General features: G+C 44.4%; 1 protein-coding gene across 6 annotated transcripts in view; it reads left to right on the top strand.

The window, feature by feature from the left end:
* Positions 1–18356, top strand: part of LOC119456892 (islet cell autoantigen 1-like) — a 77777-nt gene that overhangs the window by 10899 nt on the left and 48522 nt on the right. For all 6 annotated transcript variants that reach the window (XM_049665015.1, XM_049665014.1, XM_049665024.1 and 3 more), the window contains 2 exons: positions 8723–8846; positions 11166–11364. In XM_049665015.1, the coding sequence (XP_049520972.1) occupies positions 8723–8846; positions 11166–11364 (323 nt within the window). The remainder of the gene's footprint in view (positions 1–8722; positions 8847–11165; positions 11365–18356) is intronic.

Here is an 18356-nt window from a genome sequence, read left to right as displayed (position 1 = left end):
GAGCAAGATAATTTCATCATCATCAGCCTATATTTTATGTCCACTGCAGGACGAAGGCCTCTCCCTGCGATCTCCAATTACCCTTGTCTTGCGATAGCGTATTCCAACTTGCGCCTGCAAGTTTCCCAACTTCATCATTCCACCTGGTTTTCTGCCATCCTCGACTGCGCTTCCCTTCTCTTGGTATCCATTCTGTAACCCTAATGGTCCACCGGTTATCCATCCTACCCATTACATGACTTGCCCAGCTCCATTTTTTTCTCTTAATGTCAATTAGAATATCGGCTATCCCCGTTTGCTCTCTGATCCACACCGCTCTCTTCCTGTCTCTTAACATTACGCCTAACATTTTTCGTTCCATGGCTCTTTGTGCGGTCCTTAACTTGTTTTAGAGCTTCTTTGTTAACCTCCAAGTTTCTGCCACATATGTTAGCACCGGTAGAATGCAATGATTGTACACTTTTCAACCACAGCTCTCAGTCAGGATTTGGCAATGCCTGCTGTATACACTCCAACCCAATTTTATTCTTCTGTAAATTTCCTTCTAATGATCAGGGTTCCCCTGTGAGTAATTGACCTAGATAAACATACTCCTTTACAGACTCTAGAGGCTGACTGGCGATCCTGAATTCTTGTTCCCTTGCCAGGCTATTGAACATTATCTTTGTCTTCTGCATATTCATCTTCAACCAAATTCTTACACTTTCTCGGTTAAGATCCTCAATCATTTGTTGTAATTCGTCTCCATTGTTGCTGAATAGGACAATGTCATTTACAAACCGAAGGTTGGTGAGATATTCGCCATTGATCCTTACTCCTAAGCCTTCCCAGTCTAATAGCTTGAATACTTCTTCTAAGCATGCAGTGAATAGCATTGGAGAGATTGTGTCTCCTTGCCTGGGGGACCCCTTTCTTGATAGGTAACTTTCTACTTTTCTTGTGGAGAACCAATGTAGCTGTGGAATCTTTGTAGATATTCACGTATGCCTGCTGTACTCCATGATTACGCAATGCCTCCATGACTGCTGGTATCTCTACTGAATCAAATGCCTTTTTATAATCTATGAAAGCCATATAGAGGGGTTTATTGTACGCTGCAGATTTATCAGTTACCTGATTGATTACATGGATGTTATCCATTGTAGAATATCCCTTCCTGAAGCCAGCCTGTTCTCTTGGTTGATTGAAGTCGTTGCCTTAATTCTATTGGAAATTATTTTGGTGAATATTTTATACAGTACTGAAAGCAAGTTTATGGGCCTAGTATAATTTTTCAATTCTCTAACGTCTCCCTTCTTATGGATTAGTATAATGTTGGCATTCTTCCAGTTCTCTGGTGCACTTGAAGTCGTGAGACATTGCGTATAAAGGGCCGCAAGCTTTTTAATTATATCTCCTTTATCCTTGATTAAATCAACTGTTATTCCATCTTCTCCAGCAGCTTTTCCCCTGGTCATGTCTTTCAAGGCCCTTTTAACTTCAGCGCTAGTTATAGAAGGAGCCTCTGTATCCGGTTCATCACTATTTTGAATGAAAGTAGCTTGGCTGTTTTGGGCACTGTACAGGTCAGTATAGAATTCTTCCGCTGCTTTTACTATGTCATCGAAATTGCTGATATTACCATGCTTATTTTTCAGTGCATACATCTTGCCTTGTCCTATGCCAAGCTTTCTTCTTACTGATTTAATGCTGCGTCCATAATTTACGGCTTCCTCAATCTTTCCCACACTATAATTTCAAATATCCTTTACTTTCTTCTTGTTGATCAGTTTTGACAGTTCAGCGAATTCTATCTGATCTCTCGAGTTTGACACTATCATGCTTTGTCATTTCTTTATTAGGACCTTTGTTACTTGGGAGAGCTTACCTACTGGTTGCCTTTATGCCTTACCTCTCACTTCAGTTGCTGCTTCTGAGATCAGCCTAGTTATGGTTACATTCATTACCTCTATGTTATCTTCATCTTCCTCTTCTAAAGCCGCATATTTGTGTGTGAGCACCAGCGTGAATTGGTCTGCTTTTACCCTTACTGCGTCTAGGTTGGCTTGTTTCTTTTTCACTAATTTTACTCTTTCACTCTTCAAATTTATTTCATTTCTTGTTACTTCATTAGGGCTTTTCCAGGTCCACTTCCTGTTGCTACGCTTCCTGAAGAAGGTATTCAATATTCGGAGCCTATTACTTTCCACGAATTTTACCAACATCTCTCCTCCAGTGCTCTTAGAATCGATGCCGTAGTTGCCAATTGCCTGTTCGCCAGCCTACTTTTCCCCCACTTTTGCATTGAAGTCGGCCATGACTACAGTATACTGAGTTTGCAGCTTTATTATCGCTAATTCAACGTCTTCGTAAAACTGTTCTATTTCTTCATCATCGTGACTGGAGGTTGGAGCATAGGCTGGTATTATTCTATGCCTCCGATTCAGCTTTATTACGACTTCTACCCTCTCATTAATGCTGTAGAATTCATCAATGTTGCCCGCTATGTCCTTATGGATTAGAAATCCTACCTCATATTCTCTCTTATCTGGAATACCTCTGTAGCAGAGGACGTGGCCATTAATCAGCACTGTATAAGCCTCACCAGGGGCCATATTCTGTAACGCTTCGGTTTTCGAAGGCTTCGGTTTGGCGGTGGCGTCACATTGGGGCGGTCCGTTGACGTAATGAAAACAAGTGAAAGGACAGAGACCAATCGGCGCGAAGGTTTCTTTTTGTGGCAGTGAACGTCACAAACCGAGTAAAAATATAGCAATTTACGAGCGCTTCTTGGTAAATAAAAATAATTTGTTCATGGTATTGAGGAGGTTTACGTTTTTCATCATGAAACGCGTGTGAGTTGTACTGGCGGTGAGTGACTTAACCAACTTTGTTTACTTCGGTTGACCCATTTATGCCGCTAGGTGGGACGTCGTACGCCAACTTCGCGTTGTGGCCAAAATACACACTCAAGTTCCTCGCACAGTCGGAGCGCTGTCTTTTTTGAGAATCTGAATTGTCGCCTGAATCCCTCGTCTGTCATCTCAAAGGCGTCTTGTCGACGTCGAGGTTGTCGCTGTCTATCACGGAGGCTCGCTAAAAGCACGATAACAGGCGCCACAGGCACCGCACACGCCGTCATTTTGCTCCGAGTGCCGCGATCTCGCCCGTGCACACGGCACGCACAGGCTCTGCACACGGCACACCGCGCTTCGGATCAGACCGAAGCAGCGCGCGCGGCTTCGCTTCGTAGCAGACGACAAATTCGGTTTCCGCGTGATTGACATGTGCGTGACGTCATCAAAAATGCGTTGGCGCCCTGAGGCGATGGCGTCACCCAGGCGGCGACCAATCGCTGCACGCAAACCGAATCCTTTGAAAACCGAAGCGTTACAGAATACGGCCCCAGGTCTTCTAACCTCACTAAGGCCAATAATATCCTAGGCAGTGCCTGATAATTCCTCAAACACCCATGCTAAGCTAGCCTCACTCGAGAGGGTTTGCATGTTGAACGTTGCCAGGTTCAGGTGGTGGCATGGAGCAGAGGTAGAACACCCGGCTTCTAATTTGAAGGTCATAGGTTAGAATCCTCCTCCAGTCCACTACATTTTCAGGCTTAGAGTGGCGCCTGACACTGGCATCAAAAAAAAATTAAAAATTGCCGGGAGCTAGTGGGGCTGCTATACTAGTCCAGGTGCAACCATATTAGGAAGGCCCACTAAGCTTCAACAAAGGCACTCCCTCACCAGAACAGGAATTGGCCTCCCTGGTGCAGTGCTCGGCCACCACCTCCCTCATGACCCTTCCAATTAACCCATGGCCCCCAGTCCCTAGCGGCTGCGGAGCACCTGACATAGGCGGCGGTGAGACCTGCGACGCAGCAGAGGGTGCTAAGAATCTCTGGATCCTGGCAGGCCGCGACTGGAAAGATAATTTATAAACACATTAAAAAGAATAGGCCCAAGAATTGAGTCCTGGGGTACACCATGGCTTGCAATATATGGTTCTGATAAACTTCCTGATATACAAAGCAAATTTTTACGTTGATACAAATAGTCCTTAAGGAGCAAACAAAGAGAATCACTGACAGCATTTTCATTTAAAGGTGCCCTGAACCACCCCTCGGGCTTGATGAAATAACATAGTCCGTAGCATACGCTGCTGTGAACATGTCAGCCAAGTTTTGCTGTCGTACGCGGTGCGTGGGGCTCGCAAGCGGAGCGTGAAGTCACCTTTCTCTGAAATACTCTCGTTTCAATTCGCTTCAACAGAAGCCATGATCCTCACTCTCTTCTGTGGGCTTTATTGCGTAATAAAGCACATTCCAATACATGGCTGCTATTGGTCGCTGCTGTTGGCTACACTGCAGCCGCCCCGGGGTGCCGCCACGAGTCCACTGGCTAAGCGCACTGCAGCTCGCTGAGGACAACCACATTTGGCTTATGTTTAGAGCGTCGTAGGCACCAAAATCGGGAAGTCGTGGCGTCTACGTTAACATCGAAAATGAAATTTGAACTGCGTGCCACGGTGACATTTGGAAGGTGGAGCGTTGTGGCACCGCCCCACTCCGCCGTAGCCTTCGTAGTGCAAGGCACTGAGGAAGGAAGGGGTGCACAGCGGAGGCCGTGTTTGATTGCCAATAACTCCACTTCTGCTGAAAGCATTGAAGTACTTTTTGCGGCAAAGTATTTCGGAAATAGCCTATTTTCACTTCAAATGTCTTTCTCCACTTTGATAAAAAGTGGTTCAGGGTCCCTTTAACTTACGTATTCGAATGTTGTGAATCAGCAAATCAAAAGCTTTTGAAAAATAAAAATAAACACAGTCTACCTGACCTCCATCCTCAACAATCGGTGCACATCATTTAGAAAAGACACAAGGTTGGTCCGTGTAGGCCGCCCCGGCATAAAGCCATGTTGCAGTGAAATTCTGTGTTTGAAATGAAAGGGCAAATGCTTACTTGAAACAACTTGAAAAACTTTGGTGAATGGAGAAAGTAATGACACCATTCTGTAGTTTTCTACTTTCCCACTGTCACCAGACTTATGCACTGAAACCAACGGAAATCTTCCGCAGTTCTGGAAACAATTTTTGCTCTAAGGATAAGTTCAAAATCTATGCAAGAGGCTCCATACACAAACACGCACGCCCTTTCACGATAAAAGCTGGGACACCATCAAATGCTAAATATGTTTTCGCCTTCAGTGACCGTGTAGCAGCCGTCACATCCAATGACACCACCATATTGACAACTAAGTTTTCACCGATAAATCTATCATCGCACATGTCCGTTTGTGCCTGGTGTCAATAATGAACAGACAATCAGCGAACACCTGAGCGACTGCATAAGGAAAGGCAGACCCATCACCAGATCTCATAACGTTGCCAAGACATACATGGGCTGATTTATATTCCTTCGCATATTTCTAAAATTCTTCTGGTCGCCTTGAAAAGCTGAATTGCACATATTCTAAGTGCTTACTTGATGGTAAAGATATTTGCACTAAGCTCTTCACTGAGCTGCTTATACAATTCCTGGTCATGCGATTATTTGTAATGACGATGGAACTGCAGTTTTTTACGGGGCGTGCACCGTAATTCAAGTGAAAACCAGAAAGGACCTCTCTGCTTTTCCTTCGCCAATTTTGTAATGTACAGATCACTGCTATTCTTCACCGTGCGAATGAAAAGTTCTGTAGTGGCATTTACATCTGTCACGTGGTAAATTCGAAACCAGTCATAACATTAAAAATGTTTAAACATACCAAAGTACTTTCCCAATGAAAACAAATAAAACATGGCATCACACACCTCTGCTCGGGGTGCAGACAGCACTAAAAAGACCTGGACTGTCAGATGCCACACATCCTGTTTAACAAGAGGATCACTAATCAAAACAAATACCAACAGCGTCAAAATTAACAAGAGCAAGATATAAAATGTTGCCAGCTGCACGGACAAAATTGTTTATTTGCACTAAGGACAAGAAAGAAACAAATGAGATTAGGGCATCTGTCTGAGTTAACGTGTTCCAATGCAGGCATGAGATATCTGTTTTTCCATTTAACATCGGGAACCTTAAAAAGTGAAATAACAGCATCCAACCACAACATTGATTTTTGCTTGATTGGATTTCAACCCAGACGCTTTCAGTACACACTTAAAGGTTGCAGTGACACCTTGGTTTGAAACTATCCTTCACAGGAGTTACTACTACTCCACCACCAAAAGCTACACTCAAAGTGGAGTACTCTCGACCTGTACGGAAAATGGCATAGTTTCGCAGGAGGTATTCACTTGTGCTAAAACATTCATTAAGCAAGTTTCAGTAAGACATAGGACGTCATAAGCATTAGTGGCTACGTTTGAAAGAAATTAATTTCCTTTTCAGTGCAATGCGTTGGCGGGCTAGTTGGTGCGAATCCATAATTACTTGTTTAGCGCAAAAACAACGGACACGTGAAAGACGACAGGACAAGGCGCTACTCTCAACTGACATTTTATTGTATCCCTCCTTTATATAGAGCAGAAACAAGAAGAGCATGTTCTTCTTGGCCACACGCATTTTGGTAGTAAACACTACAAATCATTTGCGTGAGTCCCGTCGTTGCTTAGCTTCCTTTGCCTTCAGCGCGCCAAAAAATGTCCGAAAGATCGATCCTCAGCATGCACTCAGCAGACGTGTTCAGCAGAATGCCATTGCCATCATACCACCTCACTGAATATTATTTGTCTTCCAAGCGGGCGCAGATCGGGCCTCTGAAGCATAGTGACCAATGCTTTGTGGTCCTTGAATGTACAAAACACCGACCTATTAATGGCAACATGCAATAGTGTGGCTGGAAGCACTATCCACTCTGTCTGCTGACTGGTGCTCTTGGCGAGGGTACAAATGTGCGCTGTGAAAACAAGACACCTGCCTTTGGGCTGTGTCGTTACTGTGAAGGGCATGAGTGATGGTTTTTTGAACATGCTCGCTCAATCCCAGGGTGTGGGCAGACACTGGTGGCATATTAGTTAATAGTAGCTGCATCTGTGAGTGCTTGTAACTGTGATACAGGTTCTTATTAGTTTTCCAGCGGGCCACTGAGGCTCATGTCTCGAAAGCACCCAATGAAGGACAAAGCTGTTTATTCATGCCGACTCATACAAGACAGTTTATACGCACAAGAAACGAATATAGGATAGCACAGACTTAATGACCGGTGGGGCTAGGTGACGAGGAAGGCGACGACGATCTCACCAAACCCGTGATGAGGTTAAGGGATGAGTTGATGATGACTGGAGCGCTGTTGTGTCTAGCCAGCTGAGGAGACACAGGTGTCACAGCAGAAACATTCAGAAGGAAGCGGCAGGAGACCAGGACGTTATGGCTAGGCAGCTGTATGTGAGTTCAGGCCCACAGCTCAGCTGCTTACGTTCCACCTGCCGGTGTAGGCATCCACGTGCCTCGTGGCAGAAGTCCGTGGCGAGGTGAAGTCTCGAAGCTATGGAACACATAGGCCAGCCCTTGACTGTTAGCTCCGAGACGGTTGAAGTTGTGGTGGCTTGGGTTCGGAACCCAAGTTTTCAGCGCCCAATCTAGTGTCTGAACTTTCTTCCTGCATCACTTCCTGGAACTCCGCCTGTATTCTACAGCCCTTTTCGCGTTTTTCTCCTCTTCATGGCCTCGTGTGTCCCTGTGATTGGTTCATTAAGACTTCATGGACTTCCATGTTTGGCTTCTTTTGTTTTTATTTCTTTCTTGCGGTGCATGTCCTTGCGCTCGGTTCTTCGTCATCGTCGTTTCTTCCCAAGCACAGCACTTTTGTCCGTGTGTGCACCCCTCGCAGAGTTTATGCATTCTTTGGATCAGCACGGAAGACGACAGCAACACAAAAAAGGAAGCACACAGGACAACACAGCGCTCGTCAACCTTTTTTGTGTTGCTGTCATTTCCTATGCTGATCCAAAGAATGCATCTGTTCATTTTACACAAGCTGTGAGCGGTCGTGTTTTGGCACACTTTGACAAGACCTGCATATGTCGGTTTGCTTTTTAAAGAGACACTAAAATAAAATATTAAGCAGAGTTAGATCAATAAATTATTAGTCAAGAAGTCTATCATCATTTTCTGTGTGCAGTAAATGACCTTGTTGTGCAGAAAATTTCCGCCGAAGGTCCCGCTGCTGCTCCTTAATTTGCCCCGCTCTTGTAAGTTCTTTGTACAACAGTGTGCATGCAAGTGTGGCTTAAGGAATTGCTAAAGAGCCGAAATGTCATTTTGTACACTCTCATTGCCTTAGCACCTGGGGTGTTAAATTAATCACCCCAGGCACTAAAGGAATGGATGTTTACAATCACACTACATTAACTTTTATGTTTATTTATTTATTTTATTTATTTATTTACAAATACCTCACAGGCTCCACATAGGAGTATTATGTGAGGGGGACTATACAATAAATTTTTACAAGAACACAAAACAAAAAGGGATTCAAAAATCAAGTGTTATACAATGGAAAAATGTGAGAGATAACATAGGTGTAACACATCTAACATAGGTGTGGCAAAGCACCCAATTTCTGGTGTTTAAGTGGTTTAACTGAGCACAGTATGTTGCATTTTGTCGCATAATGTGTCTTCCCACTTTATTAGTTCAGGAAAACTGTTTTCAAAAGCTTGCTTTTTATTGGCAGATATATTTACTGCTGTGCACACAATTTTTTTTGCTAGTGCTTATGGAATTTTATTTTTCTATTAGCACTTAGCCAAGAAGAGAATGCATTGGGACGTTTCCTGAAAGAATGTGGAAAGCAGGACAAGACCCGAGCTGGCAAAATGATGGGTGCAACAGGAAAGACAATGAGCTACTCTGCGCAGCAAAGGTATGAGCCAGGCCTACCAGGCACAGCATATCTACATGCATGCTTCAGCCTTCAGAAGGATTACTGGTAGTGAATCCTTGTCCATGCCATTGTTTCCTTTTTCTTCTTTTATCAGTCTTGAGAAACATTGAATGACTCGTGTAATTCCTGAAAGTCCAGTCTTACAAGGAAAAAAATGAAAACAAGAATTGCGTATGTAACACCGTCTAAGATAGGCTGTTTATTATGCAAATATAATGCATATTTTTTTCCCCTAAAATCCTTGGCCCCAAAGTCACCCTCGCCTGACATGCGAGGCTCACAAATTCAGTTAATGTTTAGAGGGGTCCTGAACCACCCCTCAAGTTTGGTGAAAAAATGCAGTCTGCAGATATCATATGCTGCTGTGAACATCTCAGCCACATTTTGCAGTCGTGCGCAGCACGTGGATCTCGCAAGCGGAGTGTGAAGTCACCTTTTTCAGAAATACTCTCTTTTCTACAGTGGAAAAGCCCTCTCCTCACTCTTGTTGAGCTGCTATATTTCGTCATATAGCAGATTCCCATATATACGGCTGCTATTGGCGAATAGATGACATCAATCAAGAAGGGTGTTTAGATCAGTGCGCTTCTTCCTACTGTACATGTGCATATTTAATGACACAGTTTAATAAGCAGGCTTAAGTAAGTGAAAGTCTGCTTTCGAAATTTCATAAGACTGTGACGTACTTCTGGAAGAAGCCGACTATCGTCTGCTCACGCCTGGCTGTGGCCGCCCGCATAGGAATTAAACTTTGGCAACCCTTCTTATCGGTGTTGTAGCCATTGGGTATCGCTTATTTCGACCAGTTTTGAACACTCAACTAGCCTCGAACGATGTGAAACTTCAGGTCAGACCACACGCATGCTTGCCAGCGCGCGCTCATTTCTGGCTAGACGCCTTGGCAGACTTTGCTTCGTATTGAGCTGTTGACAGTGCTTCAAAATGTGCAAGTTGGATGTAGCTACTATCTGTCGGTCAAGCCAGTACAGGACAAAGCTGGCCCGCACCATGTAGCACGGCCAGACTGGAGCATACGAGCGCAAGCGCACACTCAAGCCTTGTAGTGCACAAAGCAAACGCTGCGCATGCACACTACAGTTGCATGTAGCTGTGGTCTGCTACATAGTATGAATACCGCGAGTGCCACTACGAGTCCGCTCGCTAAGCACACTGCGGCTCGCTGAGGACAGCCTCGTCTGGCGCGTTGCAGGTGCCAAAATCGGAAATAGTGGCGTCTACGTGCACATCGAAAATTAAATTTGAACTGCGCAGTATGGTGACACTCAGTAGGTGGAGCATTGTGGGCACACCCCGCTTAGCCGTCCACAGCTCCCCTGCCATAGAATCATTTGTAACAGTTGCCAGTTGCGTTGATCTTACTCCCTGTAAACTGCAACACCTGTTGTTATCCTGCATATTTCAACAAACCAATGCCTAAAAATTTCGAATAGCTAATTTTCAAATAGTAGAATAAAAGCCAAACAACAAGGACTATTCAATTCATATTTGACACTTCATATTTTTCGTAAAGTGTACGAATTTGAGCTTGTTCTACGATTTTACGAGTGTTTTGTCAAGTTTTACGATAAATGGATTCTGTTCCCGAAAACATTTGAAAGGTCTCAAATAGTGGGGTTGCGCATAGTACCGATGCCACTCTCATTGTCTCCGAGATCAGGCAGTTATGCTTCGAGCAAGTTTCTTCAGACATGTCCTGAAAATGGCAAAATTGGCTACAGCAATATCGCTGAAAGAGCAATGGTTATCTAAATACAATGCATTGCTTTTCAGTCTTTGCTATTTTCTAGCTTCTCACTAAATAAAGTACGTATGTATCCCGTAAAAGGTGTGTGCTCAGGGTAAAGTATTAGAAAATGGGTGCTCCTCCTCCCCTCCCCCTTCCTCCTCCCCCCATAATTGCAGGGGAATTTTTACAAATTTTAATGTTCTTAGGTTGGCAAGTATGTATGTTAATCCTTAAGGCCAATAAAATTTTCCAGTTGTTTCAAGTTGGTGACTCGGAAGCTGTCCTAGCATTGTAGTCTACGTGCCATGCACCTATGTACAGTGGAATATCATTGATACGATCTTCTTGGGAACCGAAAATAAAGCGTATCATCTGAAAATCGTATCAGCCAACGTATTATTCAACCAAATTGTATTATCTGGAAAAGAAAAAGAAACATATTATCCGGAAAAATGTATTATGCAGAATCGTATCAACGAGGTTCCACTGTAGTATTGTTTAACCTCAACATGGTTCTGTGTGGGGTCCTAGTGCTTGTACTGTTTCTGCAGGCTGACCCTACGTGTGCCTCTGGTGCGCCTCTATCAGGAAGTGGAAACCTATCAATTCCGTGCTATTGCTGACACACTGGCTACTGTTGAGAAGATGGAGCGGTCCAGGACAGACTACCGAGGGGCTCTGCTTTGGATGAAAGACATCTCGCAACAGCTGGACCCTGACACGTACAAACAGTTGGAGAAGTTCCGAAAAGTGAGTTTCTCATGGTAATTCTCATGCTTCACTTTGACTAACCGTTGAGGGGAATCAGCACTAAAAAGACGCGCACTTAGAAAGGGGGACAAGCACAAACACTGCTACTGTCAACTGTTAATTAGTATTAACGATTCGTAGATATTATTATACATATTGTCATGCATGCACACAAAAATGCACAAACAGACCCCACAGGAACATCATAGGTTGGTGCTAAAGAACTCATTTTCAGTCACATGCAGCATAGTGGAGGTCTCGCTTACACAACAACCTCTGTCCTGTTTGATAAAATAGACTTCAAACACAATGCTTTAAGTGGTACTATCACTCCCTACAGAATGGTCATCCCTGAGAAGCATGCTTCATAACTACAGTAAAACCTCGATAATTCGAAGGTCGCCGGACCACGAAAATTCTTCGAATTAAGCAGATTTTCGAATTAACCGAAATGACTAAAAAAAAAGAAAACAAGCAAGAACTTGCCGCAAAAAGAAACAATCTTTATTTTCCATGTCCGAGAAAGATTACTCGAAGTAATCACTGATGCTGGATTACTTGGCGCGGTAGTTCGCCGCCCCTAGTGCCATGCTCTCCAGCTGGCTCACAGCACGTAGCATACAATATCACCCGCACTGCACTCAACAAAGTTGCGAACGATGTTCACGGAATCGATAACTGCCGCGAAAGCGGGCGTGGGGGTGTTTGACTTCAAAAATTTGGACTTGGTGGATATACCGGACTTCAAAAATGCACCGTCGGAGTTCCCATTGAGTTCATGCACTTTCGCACCCAATTTTTCGGACGAATTGAGACACCAAAGGTCGATTTCCCGGACTAAAAATTACTTTTTCCGAGCCACACTACCCAATCTTGGAGGCCGCCATGTTGGAATTTGCACTGGCTTGGATTCCAGTGGCTTGCTGTATAGCCTCCAAGATTGGAAGGCGCGCGCTATCAATAGAGAGCTCGCGCCATTCTCCCGTCTCGGAGGCCATGGCCGCTCTTCCTTGGCTGATAAAACGCTCCAGAGTACTGCACTTTTTCTTTTTCCTTTCTAGTTTATGCGCTCTGCACTATCCTTTTAACCATTTATTGTGGGATGTTGTTTTATTGCCGCGCGCCCGCCGTATGTGCGAGTGACAGCGTGCGGGGGACGCGCGCTTTCATGGAAAGCGAACGCACGGCGGAGCGTAAACGCGACTTCCTCCCTCGCGCGAACGGCCGTTGGGGGGGGGGGGGGGGGGGCGACTTCTACTCTTCTAACAACTGTGTACGTAGCGCCGGAGCGGGTTCTCGCGCGCACCGTATCTTGAAAGCGATCTCCAGACGGCCCTGACCTATGTGCTGTGCTTTCGCCGCTCAGTTTCCGTTGAAGCGATAGACCGCACGAACCTTCGCTCGCTGCTGCGGCGGCCGCGCTCGTGCGCGCTGGCTCCACGCTTGTTAATTCAGCGAGTTTTTTTTTTTTTTTTTTTATCTCTAAAGTTTCGGTTACTATTTTGAACGCGGCGTGTACATTGAGCAGGTGTCTCGGAGACCCATGTCTCAGTGATCGGCGCCACCTCCTGTGCCTTCGTTAGAGCTAAGCGGTGCGAAGCTTGTTTCTTGGATCTCCATAGCGAACTCCGTTGGCGGAGATCGCCAACGCGGTGACGTTCGTGTCGACTGTAGACGGAGACAACGTCACTGCTGCGCAAATCCAAGGAAGTCGATCCCCTCCAAGCGTAGTATGAGGCAGGGCATTATTCGAGTATTTTTTTAAGCCGCACTAATAATTTTCTTTGCCTAACGAGTTTTTCGGACTATTTTTCAGTCCCCACGAGCTCGGAAAATCGGTTGGCGACTCTACGGAGCGCCCTAACCTAAGCGCCGCACATTGCTACCAGCCGGAAACTTCGAATTATCCGAATAGAGCCACGCGGGCCATTCAAATTATCCGGTTGAATTTGCATTGAGAATGACGGGACCGCTCAAATTCTTCGAATTAACCGAAATTTCGAATTAACCGAGTTCGAATTATCGAGGTTTTACTGTACATGTAGTAGGCTGTCAGATGTGCGCCCTTATCCTCTTTCTTTGTTCTCATAAGCGATCGTTCATGCAACATTCAGTTTGACCAATGTACAATTTCTCACAAGACATAACATTCGATGAAGTGATTCTCATGGTTTGTGCGGCAACCTGGTCTGCCATCATAGTGTATGGGAGGACACAGCTTCGAAAACTTTATATGGGCAGAAAAACAAAAGGCACACCATGTCAGCTAGTAGCATTTCTAAGGTTGTGTGACACTTCGTGCGCATATGGTACGACCTCTTGTCTCTATGTTGGATGTTGGGCCCCAACCCAATGGCTATTATACAAGTGAGCCCTCAGTTATGCTGCGTGCAGTCGAATATGAATTCTTAGGCACTCATCTATGATGTACTCTGTGAATGTGTTGTCTTTTTGTATATTTTTTCTGTGCATGTGCGACAATATGTATATTATGTCCACGGACTCTTCCTGCTAGTAATAAACAGTTGACAGTAGCACTCGCGTTTATCCCACTTTCTATGTTGGCGCAGCGTTAGCCTAAGTCGCTCTTGCACCATTAACTTTTTCCAGACAGAAGATGAGCTGAGATCGTCATGTGCACGCTTGCAAAAAAGATGAACAATAAGCCCAACTCGTCCAGCATTGTTTTACTTCTCATGCAGCACCCATGACTATTTGAGCTTGTCCTCTGCTCTATGGTGGTTGTAAACAACACCAGATGGCGAAGGTGCCCGTTGAAGACTGAAGTTCTGAAAGAAGGTTTTGTTTTGTTGTTGTGAGGCCAGCTGTCTATTAGGGGCATTCTTTGTGGGATGAGTGAATGCTTTAAGTAGTGTTGATAAGAAAAGTCCGTGGTGATTCAGAGTGCTGAGCTTCCTTGAGTCAGAGAGCCATGGCGATATAGTGTGGTTGAGTTGAAACGTGTAAAGAAACGACAAAACATGCAGTGAAGCCCACCTTCATTACAGTTAAAAAAATGTTTTCTACTAAGCTTCGCCTTTCTGAAACATTTACCTTAGTCCTGCCTTATGTTCAGACTGAATCGTTTACTTGCAAAAAATAAGTTCCATCGTTCTTGCAAGTTTTTTTTTTTTTTTTCATTTTTTTAAAGTCCTTAAAGGTTTAAACCCATTTAAGTAACTGACTTTCTATGTGTGCATCATATTACGCAAATCACCTTTAACATTGTGCAAGGGTAACTAGCCCAACAGTTAGACTAAAGCACAACACAGCAATGGCTGCGAGAATGTGTTAGGGCTTTTGTGGCATAAAATGGTTCATTGATCATGTTGTCAAGAGGGGCTTGTTTCTGGAAATCAATGATGCACTTACAGTAGGTTTCAGCTCAAGTGTCCAAAAGTGCCTAAATATAAATATAGTGCCAGCGAGATATTTCAGTGATTATTTTGGGATCACTTCAGCTATGTTGCTTGGCTTTTGGCAGTTTCACATTTAGACAACGAATTAACAAAATATGATGGTTGTGTAAAGTAAAAAACATGGGTGCTGCATTGTATTGAGATTTGTGCCTTCCCCTTTTTTTTTTGATGATGCACCTAGAAAGATGCATGACTCTAGCACATGTGTTGTGCATATTTTGGCAAAATGTTGTGATGTTCTGCTCCCATGTGACCAGCTTTTGTGTCATGACACAACTCCTCTTGAGGAATGAGACTGAAGCTGGTTATAGTAAAACTATTATAGTAAAAAATTATTTAGGGTGTTCTGGGGCTTGCCAGTATTCTTTCTTGGGTTTTGAGGTCCAGGACATCATTCATTTAATGCAAGAAATGAAAAGTCAAAAATACAGATGCATTTTTTTGCCTGGGTCTCATTGGACTGGCACAGAGTGGAATCGGGGAAGATGATGTAAAACAACATTAGGACCATAGGTGGCCAAATGCCCCCATTATTTTTTCGCCCTCGCTTTTGACCTTAACTAATGAAAGGTGCACTCACCCTGCATTTAAATAATCAATTAACTTCTCCGTTGAGTGAAAACTGTCTACATACAAACTGTCCATATGTGTATTTTGTCAAAGGACAAAACAGTAAGTTAGGTGATGGCTGGGATGACATGAAAATTTTCTTCATTTAGGGAACCATCAGTAGCAGCAGAAAAAAAAAAAAGCAATTGAAAATTTTATTGGAATGATCTTGCAAGTAAATGAACAAAAAGGACGCAGATTAATTGAAATAATCACTTTGCAATGAGGACTGAAAGTCAATTTTTGGGTCACTTAACCATCATCACTCAACAGAACTTTACTTGACCAGCATTTCTTTAAAGAGCCCCTCACCAAGTTTGGTCATCTTGACCCTTTGAGGGTCGAATTTTTTTTCAGAAAACGTGCTCCCTTGGTCAGTTTTTTATAATGCAGTTTCCAGCAGTAGGAAATGATTAAAAACTTATGAATGCAGTAAAACTTTATTGCAAACTATAGTTGCGAGATGTTCAGGCCGCATCGCAGTCTGAGTCAGAGCTGCTCATCGGGAATTCCTCATCTGATGATGAGCTGTCATCTCTCAATTCTGACTCGATACTTGGTTGATATTCCAAGTCAGGAGAAGAAAAATTTGAAGAGTTACCGCGAGAAGAGGCACTGCACACAGCTGCACCGAAACCACGATAGCGCGTACGCCAGTGTACGGTAATACTTGAACCGCAACTGAAGGCGTAACCGCAACCAAATGCAAAGAAAAAGAAAACTTATCAGTATCTTTGAACTTCCACTGTGTAGGGCTATATCTAAGTTACCAGAAACACAATAAAGGCAGCTGTAAAAGACGATAGCATTGCCTCCACGCATGCCTTGAAGGTAGCAGACAATGCGTGCGCGACCATGTGAGTGAGCACTTGGAGGTAAACAAGTCAAGTCCTGTGCCCCGATGAGTGGAGATGCAATTTTAAATAAGCTTGTGCGACTCCATAGATGTGGCAGCACCTCTCAACAAACAGTGGTGTCGAATACATGTGGATTGGCGCTGTACATGTACAGCAATGACCATGCAGGACGGATCAGCGGTGCTGTACGTGTGCGGCAAAAACCCTCAAAGAGTTAACCAGACAAGGGCAGCATATATACCACACATTGACGATCATGTCTGCTAAGTATTACAGCGCTGCAAACCGTGAAAACAGCTGAAATTTCAAACTAAACGCCGCCTGCCCTCTCTCTCTCTCTCTCGAGGACGCTCCGCTCCCAGTCATAGAGTGAAGGTACGCACGTCGGCCGCATGCTTAAAAACTGCGTAGTCGCCATCGATGATCGCATAAATAGCAACCGCAGTTTCGACTGCACGTGTTGCAGCGAATGGTAGTTAATTCGTCCAGACTCGGTGCGTGCGTCGGGCGTGTGCCTTCAGCACCGCAAAGTCGCCGTTCATAATCGCGTCGATAGCGGTCACAGTTTTTTCCGCAGCAGTTGCGGCAAACAGTTGTTTCGTTTTGACTCGGTGCAAAGCTGTCGAGCTTGAAGAGCAACGGCTACATCGCGATTGTGTTTTTGCCAGCTCACTGGCAAAAACGTAATCGCGATGTGCGCGCGATAGTGCAAAGCGTGTCTACATGTTTGGTCTACATGTTTTGCATGCGTGCAGGGCTTGAAAATCGGTGTTTTGGTTATAGTGTGGTACCGCTTATAGTGCAGGTATTCGCGACTCCGGAGACTTACGTTATAAGCGGTCTACACTGTAACTAGGTCCGAGCAGACACTATCAAAACTCATGACGTCACAGCGAGCTATGGGAACTTCAAGGCGGCGTTGCCTCCCGCCTTTCATTCTTGTGTCTTTTCTAGCTTACCAAGCCTCCTGCCACAGTAAGAGCGGCTTTTTCGTTATGCTAAAAGGGTAATTTATTATACTGGTGCACTTTTTTCTCTTTAGTGTCCCTTTGACTGCTTCAGACGCTATGTACACAATTGTGTACAGACAGATGCTGCCAATTTCGCAGTTCCAGCCGAATTCTCCACTGTTTGTCTTGAAACTGTAGAGTTTACTGTGTCATATAGCAAACGCAGAATAAACTAATGTGTAAAATATTCAGCATGGCAGCATGCGGTTTGGCGTTGCCAGATAGGCTATCTTTAATTTTTTCAGCATTTTCAGCACTGTCTACGGCTTTCAAAAAATTAGCCACTGATATAACGGTTAGGAGAGTGTCTCAAGACCAAATTACAACATCAGTATGCACCGGGTGTGCTCTCAGTGTTGGAATTTGTGTGTGGTCACAAATGTGTACAAAGCGTCATGGTGGATGTGCTCGGACCGCTCTATGCAAAGCAACGTGTAGCAGGGCTGAACTTGGCTAGCTAATGAACTTTTCGTATATCACTGCAGTGTTTATTGCACTGCCTTCTTCCTCGGTTTATGAGAAGAATCTTGATGATGCACACAAGCAATGTGTAGACGAGCTCCTGGAGAAAATTGATCGAGAAACGTCTTGGATGTTGACTCAAGCGATGAGGAGGATAATGTGGCCGGCATTGATTTCGTAAGTTCTGCTTGCATTGAAGACATGAATGAAGAGAATGTGCAAGACGTGAAATTTACAGGTATCTTCAACACTGTGTAAAATATCAAAGAAACTTTGAACAAAAAAATTACCCTCTCTCCTAGCACCGAGCGCTATGCATGCAAGAAAACATGGTATTGCCCCAAGTTAGTGGAAACCATTTGTCTCCAGCAACACCCAACACTTCCCAAATGCCCGATCCGGGGAGGGAATCAAAAGGCTCCCAGCGCCAAGGGCAAAAAATACAGACAGGGGTGCCACTAGCATGTTGCTGTGGGAGGATGGCTCCCCGTCACACGCCGCTAGGAATAGTCCTCGTGGCTATGCTGCTTTCTTTTGCAATAACCAATAGGCCCACTCGTGAGAGCTTGGGCAGTCTCCATCGGCTTGGGCCTCCGATAAGTGCAGCTCGGTGTAGTAGGACCACGTGCGAGTAC

This window comes from Dermacentor silvarum, chromosome 1, assembly GCF_013339745.2.
Source record: "Dermacentor silvarum isolate Dsil-2018 chromosome 1, BIME_Dsil_1.4, whole genome shotgun sequence".
NCBI lineage: Eukaryota > Metazoa > Arthropoda > Arachnida > Ixodida > Ixodidae > Dermacentor > Dermacentor silvarum.
The sequence above is the reverse complement of the archived record's forward strand: the minus strand, read 5'-3'. Positions and strand labels throughout refer to the sequence as shown.